The sequence below is a fragment of the Amphiura filiformis genome, chromosome 19 (assembly GCF_039555335.1).
Source record: "Amphiura filiformis chromosome 19, Afil_fr2py, whole genome shotgun sequence".
In the NCBI taxonomy this organism is placed as follows: domain Eukaryota; kingdom Metazoa; phylum Echinodermata; class Ophiuroidea; order Amphilepidida; family Amphiuridae; genus Amphiura; species Amphiura filiformis.
This window is the reverse complement of record NC_092646.1, coordinates 10,007,068-10,034,930: the sequence shown is the minus strand read 5'-3', so window position 1 is coordinate 10,034,930 and position 27,863 is coordinate 10,007,068. Positions and strand designations below refer to the sequence as shown.

The 27,863-nt window shown below is 37.3% G+C and overlaps 1 protein-coding gene across 1 annotated transcript; it reads left to right on the top strand.

Annotated features, from left to right (window-relative positions):
- Positions 1-6: 6 nt before the first annotated feature.
- Positions 7-26,386, top strand: LOC140140900 (probable E3 ubiquitin-protein ligase HECTD2). The gene is made up of 21 exons (XM_072162652.1): positions 7-80; positions 1,935-2,054; positions 5,537-5,677; positions 7,692-7,900; positions 9,053-9,116; positions 10,268-10,822; positions 11,526-11,754; positions 12,798-12,899; positions 13,658-13,831; positions 14,228-14,427; positions 15,327-15,455; positions 17,462-17,594; positions 18,731-18,808; positions 19,502-19,702; positions 20,884-21,001; positions 21,594-21,829; positions 23,500-23,577; positions 24,446-24,514; positions 24,653-24,801; positions 25,758-25,854; positions 26,116-26,386. The coding sequence occupies exons 2-21, from the start codon at positions 1,942-1,944 to the stop codon at positions 26,299-26,301; spliced, it is 3,261 nt and encodes a 1,086-aa protein (XP_072018753.1). The 5' UTR covers positions 7-80; positions 1,935-1,941; the 3' UTR covers positions 26,302-26,386.
- The last annotated feature ends 1,477 nt before the right edge of the window (positions 26,387-27,863 follow it).

The window sequence follows — 27,863 nt, the reverse complement described above, 5'->3', positions numbered from 1 at the left end:
GACCACGGAAAAGTTCCTGACTTTGGAGAAGAAATTAACCTCTTTTGCCTTCGACTCAGTAAAAATGCTTTCATGTAAAGGTAGCAATTGTATTTGTTTCATTTTTAATTGAAGTAGACAAGGTTGTCATTCTTTCACTTGGGTAAAAAATACGTCGAAGTTTCATCAGCTTTTCTTGACTTCACAAGACTAGCAGCCATGTGACGTGTTTGCACTTTCAATTTCCCATGCGTTTGAATTTGTTCGAGCATATTCTCTAACACGCAATGCTTTAGCATTGCTGTTAGAGATGGCTACTATGGAATCCTTGTGCATAGTCCGGTTCATAAAATTGCACCGGGTCGTAAACATACTTCATAGTCCACAAACACACTTCATAATCATAAGCGTGTCATTATCATGATTATAAGGCTAAGGCTAAGCTTTATTTTATTGCATGTATTACATGTATTACGGCGTACCTTTTTACATTTTCGATACTTACGATCCTAAAAATTGGAAGCAAATATAAGCTGATTTTTGCTGACTGCACAGCCGACGAAAAGATGGCAGAAATTTAGCCTCAACCTGTAGGGGCATTTGACGCAGGTAAATATTCATGAATAATGACTGGGAGGTCATAGGCTAACAGCTTCTTTGACAAAATGGTGAAGCTTGCCGATCGCCAGAAAATATTGGAGCAATTTCTCCAGAAAGAGTAATGAAATATTTACCCAAATGCACCTGAAATTACACATAGAACTGAGAATTACGTCAACAACATGCATAGTAACAAATTGGTAGGTAAAGCTATGTACAAGGAGGTATTTAGGGGGTATTTCAGAATTGTCTATTGTTATTACATTGACATTACGTAACGGTAAGCTTACGTAATTTGTTTACCGACCGATATTCCGGGCGAAGGGACACTAGCCACGAATGCGAGGGCATCCGTGAGCAAATTCGTGGCTAGTGTTTCTCGAGCAAGTTTGAATGGGAATTATTTTGCCTACTCGCCACATGTTTGGGGAGCACATTTCTTCAATATTTTGGCAAGTTGACATCAAATTAGGGAGTCCGGTGGATTTTGAATCCTAACAAATTTGATATCGCTCACTGAGCATGCTGAGAGCATCAAAAAAGAAATGCAATGCCATGGTTTGGTGCAAAATTGAGCGGACTACTTCTGTCTAGACTCGACAGTTTTGACTCATATTTTTTAGCCTATTACATAGTGGTGTTACTGACTGGAATCAGTCCTTTTTCAAGTCATTACTCACAATGGTATAGAGCAAGTATTGTACTGTCCAAAAATATTGTCAACATGCAATTTTTATCATAAATTTATATGCCCAAATCTTTGTTGTCCTAAAATTTTTGTCCTTAAAATTTTTTTTTGTCATAAATAATCTTTCAGTCCACCAGGTTCACCATTGCAAATAATGACAAATTATGTTTATTTAGGGCAAAAAACATCTACATTAAAAAATATTTGTGGGATACTGGTATATTATCTAATTATAAATATATTAGATTTGGGGGTATCTAGATATTAATTCCTTTTGATCATGCCACTGTTTTTCTACATGTATATGGTTTTTGTCCTGTTCAAAAAAATGCCCAGTTTTGCCCACTCAGCTGATACACATGCATCATCTCAAAAACCTAAAACTGTAAGCCTCTGATTTTAAATTACGGTACCATACTGTAAAAGTAGACATTTTCGTGTGGTTTTATCTTCGCGAGTGGACATACATGTAAAATCGCGAAAATAACCTTTTACATTTGGCTTCTATTGTATGAATATCAAAACCGTAAAATTTAATTCTAGCGCAATTGACAACTTAAAAATCTCGAAAATATCTTCTCACAAACATATTGACTTTTACAGTATGGTACATTGACTGATCTTAGTGAGATTCCAAATTATGAGAAATTTATTTTTATCCTTGCAGCACCGTGATGGATCATGAATTTGCTGTACCGGGCAAGCCGGCACCTAGGGCTCTCAGTAAAAGAGGGTCTTTGCCGCCGTCGCCAAGTGAAGCTGATATGAGACGCATCAGACTTGCAAGGTTAGTACATGACACACAGGGCTGGATTTACCACAGGGCAGGTTATCAAAATATTAATTGCATTTCAAATTTAGACGCAATGTTATAGAAAAAATAGTTTGAACTGTAATAAAAAATCTCTTGCCAACTATTATAACTTCCCAGCAAACACAAAACATTTTTACAGAAAAGGTTTAAAATATCAGGTTATAAAGGTAAAAATGGTTTTGATAACATTTTGAAAACTTGATGCAAAACATTCATTTACGAGGGGGTATCCAAAAGTTTTTGACATTGATCACCCAGAAGTCAAGGGTGAGATGGCCGTGCGGTTAGGGCGTTGCGCTGCCGGCCGGGAGATACGATCGACGAGGGTTCGAGTCTTGGGCTTGCCTTCTAGGTGAAAATTCTCTTCCCTCCCAAAAAGTTCCTATATCATATGGTCGGAAATCCTTCAATTGAGTTCAGTTCCATCACAGAATTTAATTGTAGAATTTCTTCTCACCCCCATACACTGCTTAGCACGTGCAGATATAGGTACCGCCGTACCGGGGTAGTGTACGGGTATGTGCGACGTCCGTGATTCGGAAGTCACGTAGAGCCGTTGGTCCCGTGTTCAGGAGGATTCATCCCTGTGCACGTTAAAGTGTCAGAGCTATTCGAAAAGAGAAGGGGGATCATCCCCGGTCCTGATATCTGCACTCAACCCTCTGGGTTCAAGAGGATAAGATGGGCACGATACAACTGTACATAGGTTGTCTACCCATAAAATCCTGTAGAATGTAGAATGTAGAAAGTGAAAGAGTTATACCGATGAAATTTTGTCAGTGTAATCACTTGTCCTTATGTACATTATGGTCCAAAAATGGTATCATAAATATGTTTACTTTCTTCACAGGTTGCGCTAGATGGGAAGTAGGCGCATAACCTTTTCATGATAAGATCCTCCACTTTTTTCACTGGGGCCGCATCATCCATAAGTGATGGACGTCCATTTCTTGGCTCATCTGTGAGGGACATGTGGCCAGTTTGGAAATTCCTTTTTCAAAAAGCAATAGTGCCATGGGCAATCATCACCGTAGATTGCTTTCATTTCATCATAGATTTTCTGAGCATTGTAGGCCTAACCCTTCAAATGCAGGAACTTAATCACTCTGCATACCTCAATTTTCACCATCTTACAGGTTATGCACCTACTGCCCATCTAGCGCCACCTGTAAAGAAAGTAAACATACTTATGAGACTATAATCGGGGGTACCGTAATTTATAAGGGATCATTCCCTGATAGCCATCAGGGCTATCCAGCCATATTTTCTGATAGCCCAGAAGGAAATTCAGTACGGTAGCCCAAGAGAAAAGATGTTGCGTTCACAAAATTAATTGAACCAAGCGTTCACTGATTATTCAGTTGGGGCCTAAGTGAGTAACACATAATTTGCGAACACATTCTTTTTGTCTTACTCCATTACACAAACACACAAAAATTGTTAAACATGTGAAATTTCAACATGGCAGTGATTATCAGTAGCCCGATAGGCTATATGGGCTTAAAATCTAATAGCCCTATCGATTATTTTGACCCCTGCATAATGTTCATAAGGACCAGTGATTACACTGACAAAATTTCATCGGTATAGCTCTTTCACTTCTGGGTATGTCAAAAACTTTTGGATACCCCCTCGTATAGGGCCTAAAAAAATTTGTTTGATTGGCGTAACATAAAAAAAAATAATTAGGGTAAGTCGGTCGGCAATTTATATAAATTTTTTACACACATTTTAAGCGGTAAATTGTGTATGATAAAAGGCCTTGGAACTTTTTTTTTTCTTTTTTTTAAAATTTTATTTCTTTTTTTTTAATTTTAAAAAATTTTGCAAAAAAAAAAAAAAAAAAGAAAAAAAGTCTATGGTCGGGCCTATTTTTAGGGTCGGGCGGGTTACGCCAATCAAACAATTTTTTTAGGCCACGCCTAATGTTGACAAAACGAAAATTTGTTTTGCAATAACATTTTGACAACATTTGAAGTGTTTTTTTAAAACGTTTTGACCAAAACTAAAATGTGTTTATAACACAAACATTTTGTGTTGTCCAGGTCTACATACTAACTATTATCTGATAATCTTTGTGAAAACATTTTTTGTTTACTGGGAGGCTGCAAAATAGAGCTGCCAAATTTGGAAGAAATTGTAAACAGTTCACATTGAATTTGAAACATGTAATTAACTGCACCCTAACCCCATTAATGTTGCTGCATGTACAATGTACATGTACTTAAATTGTCTCTCAAATGTTTACAGTCTATTGTCGTTTGATACACTTAGCAAGTTAGCAGTACATGAACATTTTGTTATGTGATTTATAAGTGACAATCAGCAATCACTTACAATGTACAGTGACCAGGGCATAAATTAATGTCAGAATTTTGCATAGCAAAATTGTGACAAACTTTTATTTGTATAGCAATAATTATGTATAGCAAATAGCAATGACATATGTTTGTGCATGCATAGCAATTTGGCTAGATTGTGTAGCAAAATGTGATGCGATACCGGTTACACTATGCCATGACAGTGACATCTATCTTCAACTATCATTTTCTGCTTAAGCAGGAGAGACATCCACTTTGATTTGTTTTTAATAAAAGAATATGCTGCGCATATCAACTCTTACACCAATTATAATCCTAACCGTAAAACACAGTGCGGTGGTCCGGTGGATATTCTGTAGTTAAATGCCATTTTGATTTTAACCCTGTGCTCGTTGGTATTATCTTGTGTAGAATGTCTTTATTTTTTATATGAAAAGTTTAATATTAAGGTTTGCAAGAACCAGCCAAAGACCATCCCATTATCAAGGAAGGACTTTTGGGTATATTCATGGTTTGTGAAAGTTTGTGACGGAGACAATTTCCCCAAGAGCTACCAACCATCCAGATTTTTCAGATTTAATCTGGACTGACCCTGCATTTTGCTTTCCTATAGCAAAAAAAAAATGTTCTAGAAATATGAGAGAACAAAGAAATTCTTTCATGTAGGTTAAAATTCTTCAGCATAGGCCTACATGTGCACTCAAATTTTGCTATCAGAAAACAAAATAATGACAGTAGATATAAGTTCTTTTATGTCTTAAATCCTAGTTTTGTTCCCAGGGTTTTGTCAGAACTGTTGAGAGTAAGCATGTTTTAAGACCCACTAGACCTAGCTAATGACAGCCCCCAGCTGGTGTCATGTCTCATATCTATTTATTTATTTATTTTATTTATAATGTTCAGTCGAAGCCAGACGAAGCCCAATAGTGCTCAGGAGTCAGGAGCTACTAAAATTCAAGGGATGCCGACCAGACTTTACAGGACAGGGATATGGGGAGAGAATTGAGATACAGGAGGAAAATCTACATGTAGGGGTTGTGCCCAAATTGTCAGTTGTATCTTGTGTGTAACTCTGCCAGTCATGCAGTGAAAGTTTTGAAAAACATGTTCTTAACTGTGAAATTTTGTTTGCAGGCAAATATCTACCAGCCATCCGAAACTACTTGACATTGTTGGGAAACATGATGGACCTGTTGACAGCTTGAGGGCACGTGAAATGAGACCCAGATCTAATAGTTTACACTTACTGGCAGACTTGAAAAGCAACCTAAAAAGGTATGGACCAAGCACCAAATGTCAAATGCTCAGAGAATAAACGATCAGAATTTTTGTTTTTATACTATCCTCTTGTGCCGGTATCCACTATGATAAAATATTGGACCTGCCTATTGTCTATTACACGGAAAGGGATAATGAAAATAAAAATTCCTATCATTTATTCTCATTCTTAGTCAGTTAATTATTATTAAGATATTAACTGAAACTAGTCTTATTTAGGAAAAACTAAGTTACTAAACTTACGGTCATGAAAACACCCCTTATTCTAAAATGAAGGAAACCTGTTTACAAATTCAGTTGTGCGTACTTTGTGGCATATTACACACTACGCTTACAATGCGCTACTTACACGCAGCTTATGCGCACCTGGACAAGCATTTTGCGTAACGATGCGGAACATATCCTCTACCATGTGATAGATGACCAGTGCTCGAATTTCGCGGCGGCCACCGCGGCCATTGCCGCGGTGCCCTTTCATTTGGCCTTAATGCCCTGAAAAACAAGAACTTTACGCGGCCACAATGGCCTTGCCCTAATTTTGCAGTGGCCAGTAGCATTTGGGATCGAGTCTCGGTCGGGAACAAAAAAATGCTCTCGATTCCCGGAAGTGGAACCAATTTAAAAGTAGCCCTTTTATTTTGTATCACAATTGACTGTAAAGCTTAAGCTTTCATACAATCGCAGGTTACACTCAATCATTATGATCACACGCGTCGCTTCCTCCAGCTTCCTCGCCCATAGCGAAATCACAACGGAGTTGCCAGATCTTTTGCCGCACAAGCGCAGCAAATGCGCTGCAGGCTGCACACAACAAAGTTCATCGGGGCATGTTCCCTGACGAAAGCGCCCAACACGTGTCTCCTTAGCGGGGTTGGCAAATATGTTTTTCGATCGTTCTGCAACAGGTAGAGATCCTGTGACATCCTGCAATTTGTTTATCGGAGATTTATTTTACGTGATTTTTTTTTCTTCCGTTTTCGAGTTAAAAAAAAATGTTGGAAAATAAAAACGCTGACATTTTCATGCCTGAATGTATTCTAATAACGAACCTGGAACGAATATGGAAATTGAAGCTGTATTATCATTCTAATAACAGGAAAAAGTTTGACTGTATCACTGCACCTCCCAGGTGTTTGTTTCTGTTTATTTACATACTCATATTTCACTGAATGAATCATGAAATAAATAAATAAATATATCTATAAATAAATGAATGAATCATGAAATAAATAAAGAAAGAAGAAATAATGGTGGATGGATGGATGAACGAATAAATATATGAAATAAATCAATCATGGCCTCGGTGCCCCCTAAAATGTTAAATAGCCTAGGCCAAGTTGGCCTGCCCTAAAAATAACGAAATTTGCTTTGGCCTTTGTGCCCTGGCATGATGGCCTCGGTGCCCCCTAAAATGTTAAATAGCCAAGGCCAAGTTGGCCTGCCCTAAAAATAACGAAATTCGAGGCTTGTAGATGACACACAGGAACTAATGAAATTCAGCGCTAATTACAAGCTAAACCACAGCCACTGACTAATAAGAATATATAATGTATGTACATGTAGGTAGAAATCAAGTGCTTGAAGTCATCTGAGTTGAAAGATCAATTGCAGCAAACATGTCAGGTGTATCCTTATGTTGTGGTAGGGGCCATAGGGCAGTATACATTAAAATAAGACAAAGTAATTATTAGATGGGATCAATCATCAAACAAACTGAGTTGTTTGCCGACAGAATCAAAATTTGGCTTTCGGTTACATTATTTGTACCATTTAATAGTCGCCTATTCAGGTAACAGCATTTTGAAATTCACACTCCTTGTGTGGGAGATTAATTTGGGAAATCATTAAAAAAAGGAGTTTTTTACTTTGTGAAAATTATGCTAGGCAAAAGGGGAGCATGAGTATCCATTGATACTCGGAATTGGGGCAGCACTAAGGCTTAAATTCACATTTCCACACATTAATACTCAGAATTGAATTGATGAAATTTGTCTCACTTTTTTTTACGCAGAAACCTAAGTGCAAGCAATCTTGCCGCTCTATCTGACAGCAATCTGTCCATAACAAAAGCCTTGCCCAGCAGAAGTTACGACACACCCAATTCCAGGGGTGCGGCAGCTAAACAGTACTTTGATATTTTGGTAAAACGATACTTTCACCAGCTAACAGAAGGCTGTGGGAATGAGAAGTGTGCTAATAAATTCTGTTTTTCTTGTAAAGGTATGTATAGGTTAGGAAAGAATTAAGGGGTTCTTTATAGACTTGTTATCGACAGACTTTATGTCGCCAAAATGGTTGACAATTATATTTTTCAGACAGTTGATCAGAGACTATCACTGATGACAAAATAGTAATCAATAATAAATCATGCACGACTAGTAGCTGCTAGTAAAAAGTAGTAAAAAATACCAACCAAAGAGCTTCACAATCTCGTCAACATGACTCTACAAAGGGAAGCAAGTTCACTGGGACAAGTTTTGGGATATTTTCCCCAAATATCAAGAGCTATCTTAAGAACCACTGAGCTAATACTGTGCTTGTTTATACTAATTTTAATGTACTTTTCATGCTGATTCCAAATATGGTCATGAAAATGTACAATTCTGAAATTTTTGAATTTTTAAAACTTTTTGGAAACTTGTCGTCTGCAGTCGACACCCGTGTGGAGAGACTTAAGTACTAGAGGCTATGTTTAATAGAAATTAAGCTACTGGTTCATGCAATTCTGCCTCGGAATGAACCAGATAATAAACTGACCAAATAATATTAGCAACAATTTCTATCAACTGTAGAGATTGTAGAGACTATAACTGCATACGAGGCTGTAGTAAAACCATACAGTACTGGTGTATGATAGCTGTGCTTGGAGACCATAATGGTCCATATAAGAAGAAACACATGCAGCTGATTGAAGGCATGCAGAGAGACTGGGCAAAAGAGTAGGGTGCATTGCTCAGTGAACTTGATGTAATAAAACAATTCCCCAGTCCTATGCAACCAATTAAAGGGGCATTTCGTGATCCACAGCCTCATCCCCCACTTTTCTTTAAAAAAGTTGAGATTTTTATATCACTGGAAACCTCTGGCTACATAAATGTTTATGTACAAAATATTTCTTGCAGATTAATTCGTTTTGCAAAGATATCGTGAAATTTGAATTTCGTTCTGGTGCACCAGAACGAAATTACAACGCATTGTCTATGGAGCAGTGTAATACACATAATCATGCATAACTCGCAAAACGCAAAATCGGAATCAACTGAAATTTTGGGAATAGGCTTTTTTGTGGATATGTACTGAAAAATGTCATAAAACGAGGATGCTAGGATCACGAAATCCTCCTTTAATGTATTAAATCTTTGATTGTTATAGATCGCCTTAAAGTGCCTTCAGATGTTCTTGCTGTGATCAGCATTCAGCTAGCATCAAACCAAAGGTATGTACAAAATAAAGGGAAAAAATATGCATGCATTTATTTCAAGGGTAAAGTGTAAGAATTCCCCATCTGTAATAGCTGCCAGTTGTCAGAGAGGTACAATGTAAAGTGCAGAAATTGTCAGCTGTCCAGTATGTGACCGTTCACGGCGAATCGGCCGTAAATTCCTCCCCGGTCAATTTTGTTTTATTTCGTGTTTAGAAAACTCATAAGCATTAAAATAGTATATCATTTGACATTAAACAATATCCAGAAGCGGGTTTATGGTTTATTTAACTTTGCTCATTCAACAAAATTGTAGCATTTTTCGTTTCTACATGTGTCTCTTTTTCCATATTGCTGGCAATAAAATATCAAACAGTCATAATTGGCGGTCATTTCAAATCACTCCCAAGTCAACGAGGTTTAAGAAAGTTCTCTCATTGTTAATTGTTGGTTATACATACCTATACATAATGCAATGCCTGGTAACCCACCACTTGAACAAAGAACTATTAAAATTTCTATAGCCATCTAAGGTAGAAGCTTATTATCCACTTCAACAATAGGATTATTGATTGATGTTTGACTATCAAAATGAGATAGATGTCGTGCCATCCGATGAATACAACCTTCATACACATTTTACACTGTAACTCATAATACAATTTAGGGAATTTACGGCTCATTCGTGCAATATGAATTTGCTTAGGGATGGAGACCAGGAAAATGTAGTGTTATAATTTTGATTTGGTATAATTTGGGTGCAAGATGTTAAATCAAAAGTTGGGAATTTTATTGAACACATTTAAAGTACTCGATACATCTATAGTGTGATGTAAGGTTACTTATTTAGTAGACCTCAAGCAAGTTCTATTGTTCTGAATAATAGAAACCAGGCCTAATCAGAGGTTCTGTCAGGGTGCCAGACTGCCAGTGGTCAACCAGCGGGTGGGTTTTAAAGCCATCCCTAACCTGACATGTCGTCTGCTTCTTAACATAGTAGCGTAGGGTGGGCACCGTGAATAAACAACTTTTCGAGAAAATGGTGATTGAAGAAATGCCAATATAATTGAGTTCACACAACTTAAAACTAGGTAGTTGTTCTTATCTGCCACCCTGTGACAAGCAAATTTCAGTACTGTTAACATCAATTTCTCTTCCTATTTCAGACACTTTCTATGTTCTCCGTGCAATCCAAAGTTTACGTCATCGCTTCCTAATAAAGTCTTCCAGCCTAAAAATGGAAAACCAAAGCAATTTCTACAAACTTTATACTCCTGTTCCCCGTTTGCATCGTTTTTTACTGATAGTCCTGCAATCACAAAGCCAGAAGGACTTGAAATCACAAAACCTAAGCCAATCAGTACAAATAGAAATGAAGTTCAAAAGAGATTTGGCTCTTCCAAGATAGGAGGTGTCAACCTGAATAAAATATCTTTAAGCTCCAAAGGAGACGAACAATCAAAATCTACAAAAAATGGAACAAAATTTAAGTCGGATCAAAAAACTGGAGCCGGTGTCACCTTTAACAGAGACAGTAAGCCACAACTAGTGAAATGGACTAGTGGTTATGATTTAACTGAACCAGAATATGTTAATGGGGATACAAAAGGAAGTGCGCATAACTTGGGTCAAAGGTCAAGGTACCCGCATGCTACTGTGGAAGATTTGTTACCATTGAGGACAGAGAATCCGAAATTGAGGTCAAAGAGCAATCACAGCAGGTAAGAGAGTTTGCATATATATCGTCACTGGGTGGGAAAACCTGTTTGGAGCATCCTATAGTGAGAATTCCAATTGAATGAACACAGCTTTCAATCTTTTTTTGCATACACTGCGCAACGTACGCCAGTGTGTACGACTGTGCATGAGTAATGCGGAAGTGAATCAAACCATGCCAATGCACTCATGATTGGTTAGCATTGTGTCCAAGGTTGTGCGTGTGCGACTGCGTTGTAGTTTGAAATGTGATATATGATCGCGGTTGGTGTTCACTGTGTTCATTCAATTGGAATTCCTACTATAGTACAATGTACAACAACCATCCAGTTGCTTGGCTAGTTTAGGGGTAATAGTCCATGCTTCATGCACATGTACAGCCATACAGCAGCACTGACTCTACCATTAAAGCAAAAATAAGATATTTAAACTTCTTGGGGTGAGTTGATCACCAGATCATTGTGAGGTTGCTACATGCTCTCCATGCTGCTGCCATGTGTGTATTGATATCAGTCTCTGAACTTTCATTCCAGACTCCAAAGCACTTATTACAGTCCTGTACCTCCACAAGCTGTCCTTAAACTCTCACAGAAATATATCATCAGTCCTGTACCTCAAGCTCTCAGAGGGGCTGTTTTTTGAAATGGGGGGGTCACCCTCAGCTCCCATATATTTTGAACCCTGTATCTCTATATTGTGTATTCACAGGTCTCTGAGTTCACCAGTTGGTAAAAGAAGAAGCAAGTCATCATCGGGAGTCACCTTAAGCAATGAACCACCAGGCAATAACCTTAGTCCTGCCAGATTGATGTCGCCTAGTGAAGCCTTACACGAGACTGACTCGCTGAGAGAATTTGAGAGGGCGCTTTCCTTGGAATTGTCGTTTGACAGTTTAGGGGAACTGTCTTTGACTCATCTCACATTACCAATGCTGCAGGTAAGTGCACTGATGCAAAGGGCTATTCCAGTTGAAATCCACACACCCCCTATGGAAGACATTATCTTAATCTTCTACACAGGGAGTAAGAATTTCAACAGCCACCCATTCAGTGTTGTCTGCTCCAAAATGAGTTATTCCAGTTGAAATCCATACACCTCCTATGGACGACCTGATCTTAATCTCCCACATAAGGAGTGTAGATTTGAAAGTTGGTATTAGGAGAATTCAAAGAGCATGCAGTTTTCATGGCAGTGGTTATTTATACTAATTTTTAAGCAATTTTCTCTGTAAAATTAAGCAAACTTCCCAGTCAAATTGACAAAAAGTGTATAAATGGCCATGCATGGAAACTGCCATCTCATTCAGAATTCTCCTGATAGCTTAAAATTAAAGAAGCCTTGTTTATCAATAATATAAAGTGTAAATTTTAATTCAAACTTTTATAATGCAAGAAGTTGTTAAAAATGATTTAAAAGTGTCAATTTTGGGCTGAAATGCCTCAAATCACTAAAAACATGCATTTTATGTTTACTTCAGAATTTCAAGAGGTCATAGGTCAAAAACCATATGTCACAGAAAAATGACATTTTTTGTGATCCAAAAGTCCATCTGTTTAAATTTTCATGATGCATAAATCATTTTTCAAAAAATTTCCATTTAAAAATCAAATTTTTTGGTCAAAACTGAACAAAAATCAGTGACATGTGTCCTGTATTATGTACACCAAATATTGAGTTTCTACTCATTTAGTGTCAAAAGAAATAGCTATCAGAAATGAGAAATTTTTGTGTAAAAATTGATGAAAATCCTTAAATAAAGTGACAGTTGCATAAATGGAATAGATTGTACAGCGCAGATGACAAAATTGTTAAATAAGCACTTTTGGATGCAATGGCCTCTCTACACCCTGATTTTTAAACCCTTTTGGCTTGCTGTGTCCCCAGATAAAACATTCCCTGGGGTACAAGGATAGCTTTATGGACACTAAGATTGGATGTTTTTCCCTGTTGTCTCATGTTTTTTATGATTGTATTATTTAGGAAGCTGTTAACCAATATAATGAATGTGGAGAGCCGTCATTTCTGATCAACACTATCAGGACAGTGTTCACGTCACCTGAGGCTCTCAATGCTAGTTTCAAGGTAAGAATCATTTATCAGCAGAATGCAACAAAGTCAGTTGCAAGTGCTTTGTATTTAGTTATCAGTGGCTTAGCCCAGGGGGGGGGGGTTGTTGTAGCTGTCTCTCCCCAAATAATTGCTGTGTTGTTCAGTTCTGGTGAAATGTTACTTGGTTTTGAGGTTGAGACCCAAATGGTCAAAACCTGAAACCAACTAACTTAGAGCCAGTACTGAACAACACACCCATTACTAAAACTTCGGGTTCTTTAATTAACATAAAACAAAGTTTAGTGAATTTTGTGTTGAATATTTCTACATGAATACACCTAATTCTAGATCAAGTATTACATTGTATATACATTTAGAAGAAATTAAATCAAATACTAGAACTTATGTTTCGTTAACAAACATAACGTTTCGTCTGAAACTATCTGACATCATCAGATGACAGATTCAGGTCAATTAGTCACGTGAGAGATGCCGATCAATTCCTTTCAATGCCTGGTCCCACGCATGTGAGAGTTGAAATAGTAGTCCTCCAGTCCTGTTCAGCGACTGGCTTGCGACTCTCTCCTAGACAGCTGCGTGTACACTTGACCAATCGACCTGAATCAGTCACCTAATGATGTCCGATGATGCGGATGAAACGTCATGTTAACGAAATGAAAGTTCCAGTATTTGATTTAATTTCTGTACTTTAGATTTACTAACTCGATGAATAATCTACACCAAGATAAAATCTGCTTCTTATTTGCTCTAATTTATAATTTGTATCACAGAAGGATGACAGCAATCCTGATAGTGATGTATGCCTAGAGTCCGTTCAGGATGCATATGAGTTGTTAGACAGCTTGGAGCCATCGGATCTATTCACAACCAACATGACCAATGCATTGGAGATCTTGTTGACAACTTTGGCCAGTAGTAGAGTTGAACCACACCAAATCAACCAGGTATGGTTTTGTGTGTGTGTGTGTGGGGGGGGTTGCTTGTACATGTATGTTTTTGTTGGTGTTTATGCCCCATATAATCTGCAAAAGTTGCCCCTGCTAATGAGTGCCCCATAATTATTTCCTTGAAAAAGTGACCCAAATGCAATAATTCCCATGCCATATCATGTGGGTAGGCTTAAAAACTGCCATTTGCTAAACATATAATGGACAAAACCTTGTGTAAACTTCAACTTGCATCCGGTTTATTTTGGTCATGATAATTTTAGGATTCTTTATTTTTTTTAATTTGAAAATTGTCGTCTGCAGTCAACACCCGCATGATGAGAGATGGGGGTACTCACATTTACAATTACTTTTTATGAGTCACTCCATTATAACTTTGTTGTTTGTTTTCAGCTATTGATATTGTTAGAGAATCCTATCATAGAGACCCAGCATGAGTTACTGAAGACATTCTGTCACATTCTGTCCAGCCTTCCTGATGTCACACGTAGCAACCTTGTGAATGCTTTGTCACATTATGAGGTTGATCACTTCCAGGGACTTGTGCAATTCTTCAAGCTACACTTAGGAACATCTCTGAAACCCCAACAAGGGTATGTATGTACTAAGATACTGTTGAAGTGGTCATTTTTGCACATGCAATTTATCAAAATTGTAGTTGCTGAAAGTCAGATAACATCATAAGATTCACATAAGGCACCACTTTCTTTACAAATGATGGCCATATGGAAGACTAAAGGTCCGTTCATACTACCACTGCATTTGCGATGCATTGCTTTGCGATGCGGTGCGTTGCCGCACTGCATTGTACTGCAAACTACTGCATTGCGATATCGCAATAAAGTTCAATACATTTTAACTTGGAAATGCGACGAGTTGCATTGAGTTGCGGCAAAAAGTTTACAGATATATCGGCATCGCAAAGCAACGCATCGCAAATGCGGTGGTAGTATGAACGGACCTTAAGACTGTCAATTACATGTCCACCATTTCTCTGTATGCGGATTTGAGCTCTCCTCAACATTGTATTCACACCACATCTAATGATAGTCCTGTCCTTCCTGAGGTACAATTATGCATCTGTGGAGTTCATCAAAGTCTGCAGTCTTGAGGACTTGTGAAAACTTTGATTTCAGATAGCTGTTCGTAAAGCCCAGATGGTGTAGTGTAGGTTTAGTCATTCTAAACAATGAGGAAAATAAGCACCCACTTAAAATGACCTACTAATCAGTAATGTATGCATTAAATACTCTACCACCCATCATGGTCACTACTGATTTTTTTACAGTGTCCCAGATTAATTAATTACAGGATATAGTATTCCAAGTAACCAATCATAATAGAGCTTTGTGATCTCTTGGTAATTTTAAATGAGCCCTACTGACCATTCTTACCATATCTCTGATTGGCTCAATACATGATGTACCCTTTGTAACCAATTGGAATTGTTCTTAGAGACTGATGAATAAATTTTCCTGTCATTCTCACACAGAATGCCCGATATGTTAATAGACATAGCCCAGATACTTCACATCTTTTATGATGCCAGCATAGAGGCAGTCAATAGCAGGAATGTTACCTTAGCTACCAGAGAAGATTTCTACAGTGAAAAACTTTCCAGGTAAGTAAAAAAAAAAAAGCAAAAAAAAAGCGCAGTGATTTATAGTGCGCTACGCTTTGACAGGCACAACGCCTAGACGTTGATCCACAAACCTCAGCACACTTTACAGGGTGTCGCTGACCACTACGGCCCCACATCATTCCATAAACCATTAAACAACAAATCAGGGACTTTGCTGCTTCAAGATTAAGAGCGCACACCCTAGACATTCCACAAATAACCATCGCAACCAGGATCAGCTCCCCGAGTTTCGTACGGGTTACAACGAGACAAATTAGCAGTAAGTTCCTTGTCCAGGGGAATTTCAAGCTAACTCAATTAATTTCCACGAGAGCGTACTAGGCACCACCAGGGTTCGAACCCGCAACCTCTCGCACCATAGTCGAACGCCTTATCGATTGAGCTAACTTGACTGCTGTACCTCTGATTGATTAATTATATGATATAATAATCTTAGTAAATCAAAATTTAGCTTTTAGATCTCACTCTTAAGCTTATTAGCTCTACTTGCCAATCTTACCATATCTCTGATTGGCTCAATATATGATATAGGCCTGTTTGTTATCAATCAAAATAGTTCTTAGAGGATACTAATACCTATAGGGTTAATTTGTAAGATTTAGTTCTTGGTATGAAGACAAAAATTCTTACAGACTGCAGACAGATTACAGCCAAAATTTGATTTCATAATACATTTGCTGTAAACTGAGATCCCAGCTACACATGCAAGGTTCACTGATAGTGCCTTCAATGGGCTATTCCATTTAAAATGCACACTACCCCTGTGGAAGATTTTGAAAATATGTGTATTACAGGGGGAGTATGAATTTCAAATGGAATGAACACATTAGACAGCTCCATTTGACAGGGGTGTGAAATCTCCTCTTTTAAGCTGAATTCCTCTTTTTTGGAAATTTCTTTGAGGCAAAATTTTAGCTTTATCTTTCATTTTCAGCCCATTTTGAGCATATTTCAGTGGTTTTCCTCTTTTTTCAATAGAGGTCATTCACACCCCTGATTTGAAACTCACCCTTCAGGTTGAATCTTTCTCAGAGGGTATATGAAAATCAAATGGAAGCCTACCTAATGTGCTGCTAAATCAATTTGATATTCATACTTGTGTGTTTTGGGGTGTGTGTTTTTATATTAGCTGTATAAAATTAAAAGCAGCCATTTTTTGGCTGAAGTGGATTGATTTTGAAGAAAAAAAGGATACGCTTTCCAAATATATTTTTTCCTAATTTTTCAAGCTTTTGGTGAATATATAGGGTCATTAAGCCTCTTCCAGGGAAAAAAATCCTGACCCATAAACCTCTCATCTCCTAATAGTAAAAGTTTTAAAAAACGTACACTAAAAATATGATGCAATTCTTTGATTTCGTCTTGGCAATTGAAGAATAACCTTTCTTTGGCAATAGGTCGTGAAAATTGATGACGCCTACATAATATTTTCAGATCTAAGGCATTTTTGTCATTTTATGTGGACCAAAATGACACATGTTTTTGACAATCATCATTGGGCAGGAAAAACCTCCTATGTGTCATTTTCATGTGTCACATGTTTTCATCATGTAAAGGGGCCACAAGCACATAGGAGTTTTTTTCCTGTCCAATGACGCAATGTCTTTTGAAGTAAAAAAAAATGGACAGGAAATGGTCTGATGTTGTGGGAGAGATCTTCAAAAATCGCCCAATTGGGCTACCAAAATCATGGGTTTGCAACTCTGAACTATACACTATGCAATGCATCATGGGGCATTTTAGAATGTTCAAATTAAGCAACTTTTGCTCTAAAAGATATGGTTGACTCATCAAAATAACAATCATCAAAATTTATACTTCAACAAAATATTTAACAAGCGTTGCAAAAAAATGACACTGCAGATCTACTGAAAAAGATAGGTTTGGACTCTACCCTCAAATACGTAACTATCATGTTCAAATTCAAAGCTAGAGTTCTCAAGTAAACAGTATCATGGTCATATGCTTGCTTGCATTTTAACTAGGGGTATGGACTATCAGTCAGAGTACAGAAAGTGGAGCAGAAGAACAAGACGCAAAGAGAGCGAGCAAGGCAGCAGTAAAGAAGACGGGGAGAGGTCCTCCATGCTACAGCACCCTTTCCTTCTTGACCCTGCTGTAAGTGGATTCTATGAATTTGTGACAATAGTGAATATTCTCAGTCATTCTCAATTTTGAATTGAATCTTTTACTGGATCTTACTTTTTCAAGTATCACATGACCAGTCCAGCGGGTCAATTGCCTGGTGAAATCTGATGGTATTAGACGCAATGTAGCACGTTGTAATTCCAGTAAACAATTTAATTCAAAACTTTGTTATTAAGTGTGCACCTTCCATGTTATTTAACTAATTTCCTTGGACCTGTAGGACTCTGCTGTAGCAATGGGTATCAACAATTAAAATTAGCACATGCTCATCTGGGCAGCATACCCCAAGCCAGTATGCATGAGGTGTCACTGTAGCTGAAACAGATAGGCCTTCAAATATACAGTCCACAACTTATAAGTTCCCCCCTAGTACTTTTTAGATTAAGTCAAAAAATATTTTACAAAATGTAAAAAGATATGTATAGCCCTATTTGTTTTACGCATGTGGACCAATTTATAGTGTCACACATCATTGCGTTCAGTCACATTGGCTAATTGTGTAAGAAAAGAGGCCGTTTTAAAAGTTGCACCTGAGTCCATAGCAGGCAGGTTTTCTTTAACAAACACGTGAATAGACCTGGCCAAATGTATTGTTTGAGAGCTGACTCCTATGGACTCAGATGCAACTTTTAACACAGTTTAAAACGGTCTCTTTTTTTACATAATGAACCATTGCGACTGAACGCAATGACGTACAACGCTATAATTTGGTCCATATGTGCAAAACAAATAAGGCTACCCATACCTCTTTACACGTTTGCATTTTGTCAAATATTTTTCAATTTATTTAAAAAAGTATTTAGGGGGGAACTTATAAGTTGTGGACCCTATATAAAGGGCTGCATGACTATGTTAACTATAGTTGTAACAGTGGCTATTTAGCAGTCTTGTTTGCAGTCTCATTCTACTATAACCTGGTGATAGTAGACTATTATGTCCTATTGGTTCAAAAGGCAAAATGTTTAGCTTTTTCACAGCTTGTCTTATAATGTCTGCTGTTCTCAGCTTGTTTGTTCGTTTGTTCATTCAGTCATCAAAATATGTAGTGCCTACATGCTTATTAGTGGAAAACATACTAATCCAACTTATATTTTATATCCCTGCAGTCTAAAGTCCATGTGTTGCATCTTGATGCTGTGGTTCAGATGAGGGAAGAATATCAAAGGGCTATACTACATCAGGCAGTAAGTACATCAGGACTTGCGCTAAACATTTTTATCAACTGGTCCGCTGTTTCAGCTTGAACTAGATGACGTGTTTTACAGCTTGCCCATCAGCATATCAACTTTCCATTACATGTTTCTAATTTTATTGGTCCAACACTAAAGGGTCAGAAATGTCACCCACTTTTTTCCTCAAGATTATTGGGCTCAAATTCCCTAGAGTCAGATCTAATTTTCCAATCAAATCCAAATTCTCAAGAGTCAGGCAAAAATTTGCCATCGGAAATCATTTTTCAATGATTAAACAACTGAAACTATGATGAAAAATTGCTCAGAGGCAGCTCTGAGGAAAGGAGCACTGTTAGGAGTAATTTGAGTGGCATATACAACTTGCCTGTGGCATTTACAGCTGGTTTTTGTTAATCTACAGGTGCTAAATTTGAGCCCTGAGTACATTAACCCTGCTACACTGCGTGCTACAAATTACAACAGCTGAAAGCATCTGCGCATGCATGCATGCAATTCATGTGATGACGCAATCGCCCAAAGTCATGTATACGCATGTATTAGTTGGCCAGGCCAGCGAAACACCAATAGATTACTGGTGGGCGACCTAGTGCTTGGCATGCAAGGGGTCTCGGGTTCATCAGATCATGTCACAAGTAACAAAAAGCAGCTATTTATTACATTGGGTGTATCCTGTATATTTTACAGAGAGTAAACCAAGCGATGACCTATCTGTCTCCAAACCACACGGCAGCTATGAAGGATTCCATCAAGGCAGCTATGTGCCCATTCTTGGTATTAGAAATCAGACGTGACATGCTGATACCCGACACATTACAGCAGATTAGACTAAAGCACAATGACCTCAAGAAGCCGTTGAAGATCAAATATGTGGGTGGAGGAGAACAGGTGAGAACTGAATAATGGGAGCAGTGTGGCACACTGATTAAGATTGCATTTGGTGCAAGAGGGCCTGGGTTCAATTCCTTGCAGGACAAAAAAAACCAACACCGAAATCTAATTGTATTCTCCCAGTGGCTCATCTGGTAAAGATGGGACAGATGATAAAAGACCTTCTTACAGTTGGGTTCAATCAGGGTAATAAGCCAGATTGTTGTCTACACTTGCCTGTACCATAAAAATTCCCTGACCAGCTATCTTTAGCGACCCCTTTCATCAGGACATTAAGTGTGCCTGGCTGAAGTTCCGTCAGCATTATCAAATAGATTTTAGTTGTAAATGCCTATACTAGAAATGTCAATTGAATGAGCATCGTATATCACATACCGTATTTCAAACTACAATGTGAACGCAAGACCTTGGATACAATAATTAAAATACTAACCAATCAGGAGTGAGTTGGCATGGTTAAAATAATTCACTTCTGCGTTATACATGCACAGTCGCACACGCTGGTGTACATAAAATTGTTGCGCTATGTTAGGCTGTGTTCATTCAATTGAAATTTCTAGTATAGATATTCTCAACCAGGTTTTTTTTTTTTAAATGTAAAAGAATTAAAATTCTTTTACATTTTTTGAAATCTAGTAGGATTTTACATAATTTTTTCCTAATTTAGGAAAATTTGTTTGGAATTCCAAATAGCTTCCACTGTTTTTTGATGGAAATTGTTTGACCTGGAATGGCTAAAACTATTGAATTTGATTGGAATTCGAAAATCTTCCTTAAGAGATATGGTTTTCGAATGGAAGATATAGCCCAATTCTAGAAAAAATGGGTGAAATATTTTTTGCATCTAACTTGAAAAGGGACTTATGGATCCATCGAGAACCTTAAATATCTGTAAAAAAATAGTCTGAAGTAATGGTTAATAAATGGGGAGAATAATATAGCTGCCAGGTGTATGTATGTTTTGTGTCAAACTTAAAAAGAGATGTTCAGAGATCTGTTGAAAACATGAAATACCTGTAAAATTGTCTGAAGTAATGGTTGATAAATGGGGAGAAATACAATATCTGCCATTGTCATGTGTATATAATGTAGAATGTGCAAATTGCCAAGTGTTATAAGGCAGCTATTACAGATAGGGCCTCCTTTCACTAACCCTTAGATATTTTCTTTTTTTGCAGGGTCTTGATATGGGAGGATTACAGAAGGAATTCTTCCAATTGATAGCAGAGTCAGTCTTTGATCCATCATATGGGATGTTTACTTATTCCGAAGAAAGTAGAAACCTGTTGATAAATGGTAATTTTAATTTTCCTTGTTATTTTGATATAAACCAACCCCAGAGTAGGGTTTACAACTAAGTCGATGATAGTCGTAGTTGCACGTACTAGCGGTAGTCGCAACTTTTGACTATGATCTACTGGTGATAGCATTATGGAATAGGGAGGAAGCACATTGTTAAACAGATCACCCATGATTCTTCTTTCCCCTGTATTCACTAAGGGAAATAATTTACAGTTCGATTTACACTACAACATCATTTTGCTGACCCGTTTATGGTGAGTGGTGTCCTGGAAATACAACAGCATGCCATATCCTATTGTCTTGCGTGGCCATTTCCAAATCAATAACTTCCAACCCAGTGTCCTTTTTAACAACATTTGGACTATTTGATTTAGATGAGATGAAGCCGGGGGTGAAGTAGGAAAGTTTATTGTGATATGTGTAAGATGTGTGCATCTTAGCTGCAAGTCCCTGAGTTTTAGTTAAAATGGTTTATGGAATAATTAGCATCACAGTGGTCAGCAACAATCTGTGTGTTCAGAGGTATTGTAGTTTTTTGCATAGCACACTGTAAATCACTAAGGTTTTCAAAACTTTCTCTACCCAGGTGGATCTCTTGAAAGTGATGATGAGTTTGAGCTAGTCGGTACTCTCTTAGGCTTAGCCATCTATAACGGTGTCATCCTTAATGTCCAGTTTCCAATATCCATTTACAAGAAGCTCCATGGGGAACCTCTGGATATAATGGACCTTATCGATGTCATGCCATCCATTGGGAAAGGACTGCAAGATATGCTGGAGTATGAAGGGGATGTAGAGGACACCTTCTGTCAAACATTTCAGGTATGGACAAGGATTAGGCCAAGAAAATAATTGTTTGCTTGCCCTCCAGTGGAGTTTTTGTGGTGGGTCGGTTGGTCGGTAAAATATTTTTAACAAATGAATCGCTACTGTATAGGCCTGTAGGCAATGAATATTGGTCATGTGGAAAGATACATACTTCACTTCAGAAATTCAATACACAAGATACATCATATAAATTGATTCAATTAGAATGACTGCATACTTAATTGGAAACATTGATGCATGAATGGATAGGTTTAAATGTTATAATGAGTTAACAGTAATGATTTTCTTCTTACGCAAAATGTTGTAGGCAAAATTTTGCTTTGATTTAAAATTCAGACACAGAAAAAGTTAGAAAAAACCATTAAAATTATGAACTAAAAACTAAAAATTTCTTTTTGTTTAAGGGCCGACCCTGATTTTGGCCCATTTTGGGTCGATTGGTGGAGGGCAAGCAAACAAATTAATTTTTGGCCTTATCAAGTACCATTTTTGTTTGACGCCATTGGTCCAATTATTGCAATGTCACACATTGTCACATTCGGTCACAATGGCGCATTATGTAAAAAAAATACAGTTTTGAAATTAGCACTTTGCTGGATTCAAATCTCAAACAGTGCAGGCCTGACAAACTGTAGATTACATTCTGTGAGGTTTAAATGGACTGAAGTGTAACTTTAAAATCTACATTGTTTCTTATGTAATGAGCCATTCTGACCAAACACAACAATTGGAGAATAAAGGTATTGCTTTTAGCCGTTATCGTGCATCTACCCTCTCATATATTACGGGCAAAATCATTATTTTAAGTAAAACAATGAGGCGAAGCCGAGTTGTTTTACGCCAAAATAATGATGTCGCAGGTTGTATGAGATGATAGATGCACGACAGTGGCTAAAAACAATACCTTTATTATCATTCTTAAACACTTCAATTCAAATAAAAATATTAATCATAAGTATACCAAATTTTAATCAAATTAAATCCTACATTTGACAAGGAATTACCTAGGGCTTTGAATTGATCAGTTCCTTTGTTGCTATGTACCTCTGATTGGTTCAAATAGTGTGTAAAAGTATCGCGTAGACGCGCGCTAAACATGTTATATTATGTTATATAAGTAAAGAACCAGTAAGACTGCAGGAAATTTCTCAAGTGTTAAAGAATTTGTGATACTGTAAATTATGTTAATCCAGTTGAAATCCATACACCCCTATGGAAGACATGACTTTAGACATGAGTTGTTATGATCAAATCGGCATAATTGTTGACCATATGGTGCAGTTGGACAAAACATTTTTGTATGCAAATTTTCTGGAAATCCCTAGACTCGATAAAAATCTCTTTGTTCTGGTGCAATTACACAGCTGCCCAAACATGACCAAGGGGAATGAGTCAGATGTCACTAATATTGTTTTTGAGATATTGGCAAAAATAGTGTTCAAATTCTTTTGTTTTATATTGTTTTCAGCCATTGATAAATTGCCCATACCTCTGTAACCAGATGTCCGATTTTGAGGTTTGCATCAAAATGTAGCATTCATAAACTGCCAGAAAATGATGTAAAAAACTTCTAATTGAAAATTGCTACTGACTTGTAACTCATTCCCCTGGATCATGTCGCATATAGTTCTTGTATTCACTTTGTGTACTCAATCTCATTACAGATTTCCTACATGTCAATGGGGGAGATGGTGACAGTGGACCTTATACCTAATGGAGCTCAGACCCCAGTCACAAATCAGGTAAGTCAGGACACCATAGACTGAAGAGATACAGAACAATAACCAACAGGTAAAGGGCTGATCGTTTAATTGTGTGTCAAGCAAATCACACTAATGTTGTGTGCCTCCCCATATGGGGTAGATCTTTATGTGTCTTTGCATGTGGATGTGCGAAGCAGTTTCATATGTCGCAGTGCGTGAATGATCTGTATAGTTTATGGAGCACAAATATATCCTAATATTAATGCTACCTTTGAGACACTAATCGAATTGAATACTGTAGAAGTGGAAATTTTAGTACATTAATTTTTGCGCTCAATGCAGCTACCGCGAAAATAAAAACACATGAATATGTTCTTTTTATGTATAGGTCCATGTAAGAAAACTCAAAATTGCAAATTTAAAAACAAGTGAAATGGTTAAAAATGGGCAAAGTGCAAAAATTGACACAAAAATAACCACTTATACATTATTTATTACAGTTTCTCTGATTTGTAAATTACTTTATATAAGAGTACCAATCAAGATGGATCTTGTGGATCTCTTTATGATTTCAAGCTTAATACCCTTCAGTCCTACTGACTATTTTTACCACATCTCTGATTGGCTAAATACATGATATAGGCCTCTTTGTAACCAATCAAAATTATTCTTATAGGCTGATAATTTGGTAGTTAAACTGCAAGCAAAGTGTAGACAAAGTAATAGCTTTGTGCATCTAATGTTTGGGTTCAAATTATTAGTAATTTCGAACGTAAACTCTACTTGTTGCACTAGGTGGTTAACATAGGATTTCTAAGGAAAGATTAAATTCTACTTAAATATTTTTTGAAATCACAACATCTTACAATAATCTGTTTATTATTACTTGTATCTCATTTTTTAACAGAATCGGGAGGAATTTGTAAGTCTGTACAAGGATCATGTACTTGAGAAAAGTGTTGAAAAGCAATTCAATGTAAGTAGTGGCTTATTTTTTCATTTTGCATCTGTAAAAAGATGTAGTTGGAAAGCATTTTGACCCCCACTTGAGGGACCACAGCCTGTCGGCGAAGTGCATACTAATTATCAATTTTTTGATTTTATTTTATTACAGGCTTTTGCAAGAGGTTTTCACATGGTATGTGGTGGCTCTGCTTTAGAACTGTTTGATGCAGCAGAGACAGAATTATTAATATGTGGCAGTCCGGAGTTGGATTTCCATGCACTGGAAAGATCGGCTACTTATGAGGATGGATACAGCCGGTAAATACAATTGGGCTTTGGGCAGGAAAAACCTGTGATTGTGGCTCCTGAACATGTTAAAAACAAAACTGCCAAAAGGTTACATAGGAGGTTTTACTTCAAACATGGTCAGGGGCCAATGACACATAGGAGATTTTCATGCTCCCACTTATGTATTTTTCCTAAATGTCTTTAAGAATTAAGAAAATGTTTAAATTTGCAAAAATTACATGCCACAAGATATGGCAGGGTCTGACTGGTTGTTTAGTTTAGGATTTGTGACCGGGGTTAGTTTTTGCAAGTTTATACATCATTATTAAGCCTATTTTCATGCGTATTTTTTATGACATACTACTGTATTGTCTGTAATAGTCACCCCTGTAATAAATGCCACCTCCCTATAATTTTGGAAATCAGATATTTCCATGCTAAGCTAGTGTTTGCTGAATACAATCTCAATAAAAATAGAACTTCAACCATGAAATAAACATTATATTTTGCTGATTTTAATTTTATGCTTTTTATTGAAATGCCTCTTTTTAAATGTTCACTTTCAAACAATTCCTTGATCTGAGTCAAAAAAGACTAGTTTTCATCTGACATCACTGTCAATCAAACTCCCCACAGCCCTGATTGGTTTGTAGTGGATAAAAGGAAGATTGATTCATCTGGTGCCTTCATTGGTTTTAAAGGAATCACAGAAAATTATGGTACTTTACAAGGCAAAAAGCAACTTTTCTAGGCATTATTGACATAGTGCCTTCAGGAAAGAAAGTTTACTATTATTAAGACCTAATTTTGAGACGATTTGTATGTTTTACTGCTGCATTCATTTATTTCAATCATCACTCCGAAAGAAAACATTTCTGAGTTTGATTGACAGGTGATATCAGACACAAACTGGTATTTTTATTTCTGGCTCTGATTATACCAAAATTATTGCTTTAATATTTTTTTTATTACTTTTCTTTCCTCAGGAGGCATCATACTATCAAAGCATTCTGGAGTATTGTACATTCCTTGGACAATGAAGAGAAAAAGAAACTACTGCATTTCATCACCGGAAGTGATCGGGTAAGGTTCTCTTCATCTATAGGCTAATTCACTTAAAATCATGAGGATTCCAACCAAATGCAACAGTTATAGCTGTTCAGTTCAACATTTTTTATCCAAAATCAAGGAGTATGAATTTTTACATGTTAAAAACCACAAGATCTACTCAGCTGAATTTCTCAGAAGTCAGTCAAAAACTCTATGATCTTTCATGCAATATTGTACCCATTGTACATTATTAGTTTGATGATTATAATTTTGCTTCTATGCATTATCACACAGATACCACTGAAGGGACTATCCAGTCTACCGATTGTGATCCAACGAAACGGTCCAGATTCCAATCGCCTTCCCACCGCTATGACTTGCTTTAATCGGCTACTCCTATCATCTTACGCCACACCAGAGAAACTCAGGGAGCGCGTATTGGTCGCTATACAATATGGAAAGGGATTTGGATTGACGTAAGGACGTTAGCACCACCAAAGGTTTGGATGGGACTCTTTTATGAGATAAATCCACATTACATCCCCTCAGGCAGGAGCTAATGCTACTGTTTAACTGTTTGAAGCAGCCATTTTGAGAAAGCCATCATCCAAGGACAAGGACAAGTGCAGAGCTTTGAAATTCAAGGACGCCTTATCAAAACTGAAGACAAGCATGATGCTCCCGGGTAGGTAGTCAAGCTGGCTCAATTGGCAAGGCGGTGAACTCTGTTGTTTTGATGTCGAGTGATGCGAATCCGAGCCCTGGTATGGGCCATGTTTGTTCTCGTGGTATGATTGAGCCAACTTGAAATTCCCCTGGACAAGGAATTTACTGCTTATTGTCTTGGTTACCCGTACAAGAACTCGGGGAGCTGAATCCTGGATGCGATGTAGGCTGACTATATTCTGTATATCTTTCTCGAGTCAGTAATTTAGATGTTGTTTTTTATTGTATCTCTAAATGTAATATAAGTATTAAGTATAGAAGTATATAAAAATATATATTTTCAGAAAGGAAATGATGCAAGAAATCCAACTAGCAAAACAGGTTTCTGTTAAAATTAACAGTTTTTAAGAAAATATCCAAATTTGTTTTGACTTAACTGACTCGAGGCAGGTATACCAACTATAGGATGCTGTGCCTATAGATATCTGCATCCCTTATGTACTGTATTGTAGGGGAGTACGTAATTGTGGGAATACACTTTACAATATGGGAGATGAATTGTGATGCTTGCATGATGTCACGCTGAGCTTAGGCTTTAGTCCATATGTGACCATCCAGCACAACCGAGCCCTGAAGTCGCCAATTATCATTTTTGAGATATTCAACCAAAATATTCTGCTTGAAATTAGCTTTAAAATGATGTATATCATGTCTATAGCACTTGACATTTAAGTAGTGAAAAATCAATAAAACAGTCAATAAATCCTCTGTTTCCTATTGTTTATTGTTAAGTTCAATGGAGCATATCTCAATAGTGGCACTGGAGACATCCGGGCTCAGTTGTGGTGGATGGTCACATATTGGAAAGCATGTCCCACAGTTATGCACACCCCAACCCTCCCTGTGTTGCCATGTTGAATATGTGAATATGATTGCCTAAAAATCAATGCACTGTATAACGGAATTATTTTAGTGAAGTGTTTATTTTTATGCGTGATTTAAACCGAAAATTAAAAGAAGCTTTTCAGAAAAGCGAAATAAAAATAAGAATTCTAACTGCTAAAATATCCCGCAATACAGTAGCTTACAGTTTTTATCAAAGAAGAACGGCACTTGTTTACATTTTGAGCGTGTGCAGAGCGTAAACAGGCGCTCGCGTCAATCTGAGTAAGGGACTGCCATTCTTCTCTGAAACCCAGTGTAGGTTTGTAAGACCTGTCTGGTCAAACCAGTTAACACCTCTTCAAATGTTGAGATTCGAGTTGTGAAATACAGTTAAGTTATATTATGTGGTTTTTTTTCTCCAGATCTGTAGCATTCCCAGGTAGGCCACTGGTCATTGACCAGCGAGTATCATCTGTGAACAAGGATTCACA

Excerpts from the sequence above, each read along its gene's own strand:
- LOC140140900 (XM_072162652.1), top strand. The coding sequence starts at position 1,942 with ATGGATCATGAATTTGCTGTACCGGGCAAGCCGGCACCTAGGGCTCTC. Across the intron at positions 18,809-19,501 it reads GGGCTATACTACATCAGGCA|AGAGTAAACCAAGCGATGAC; the intron begins GTAAGTACATCA and ends TATATTTTACAG. Across the intron at positions 24,515-24,652 it reads GTGTTGAAAAGCAATTCAAT|GCTTTTGCAAGAGGTTTTCA; the intron begins GTAAGTAGTGGC and ends ATTTTATTACAG.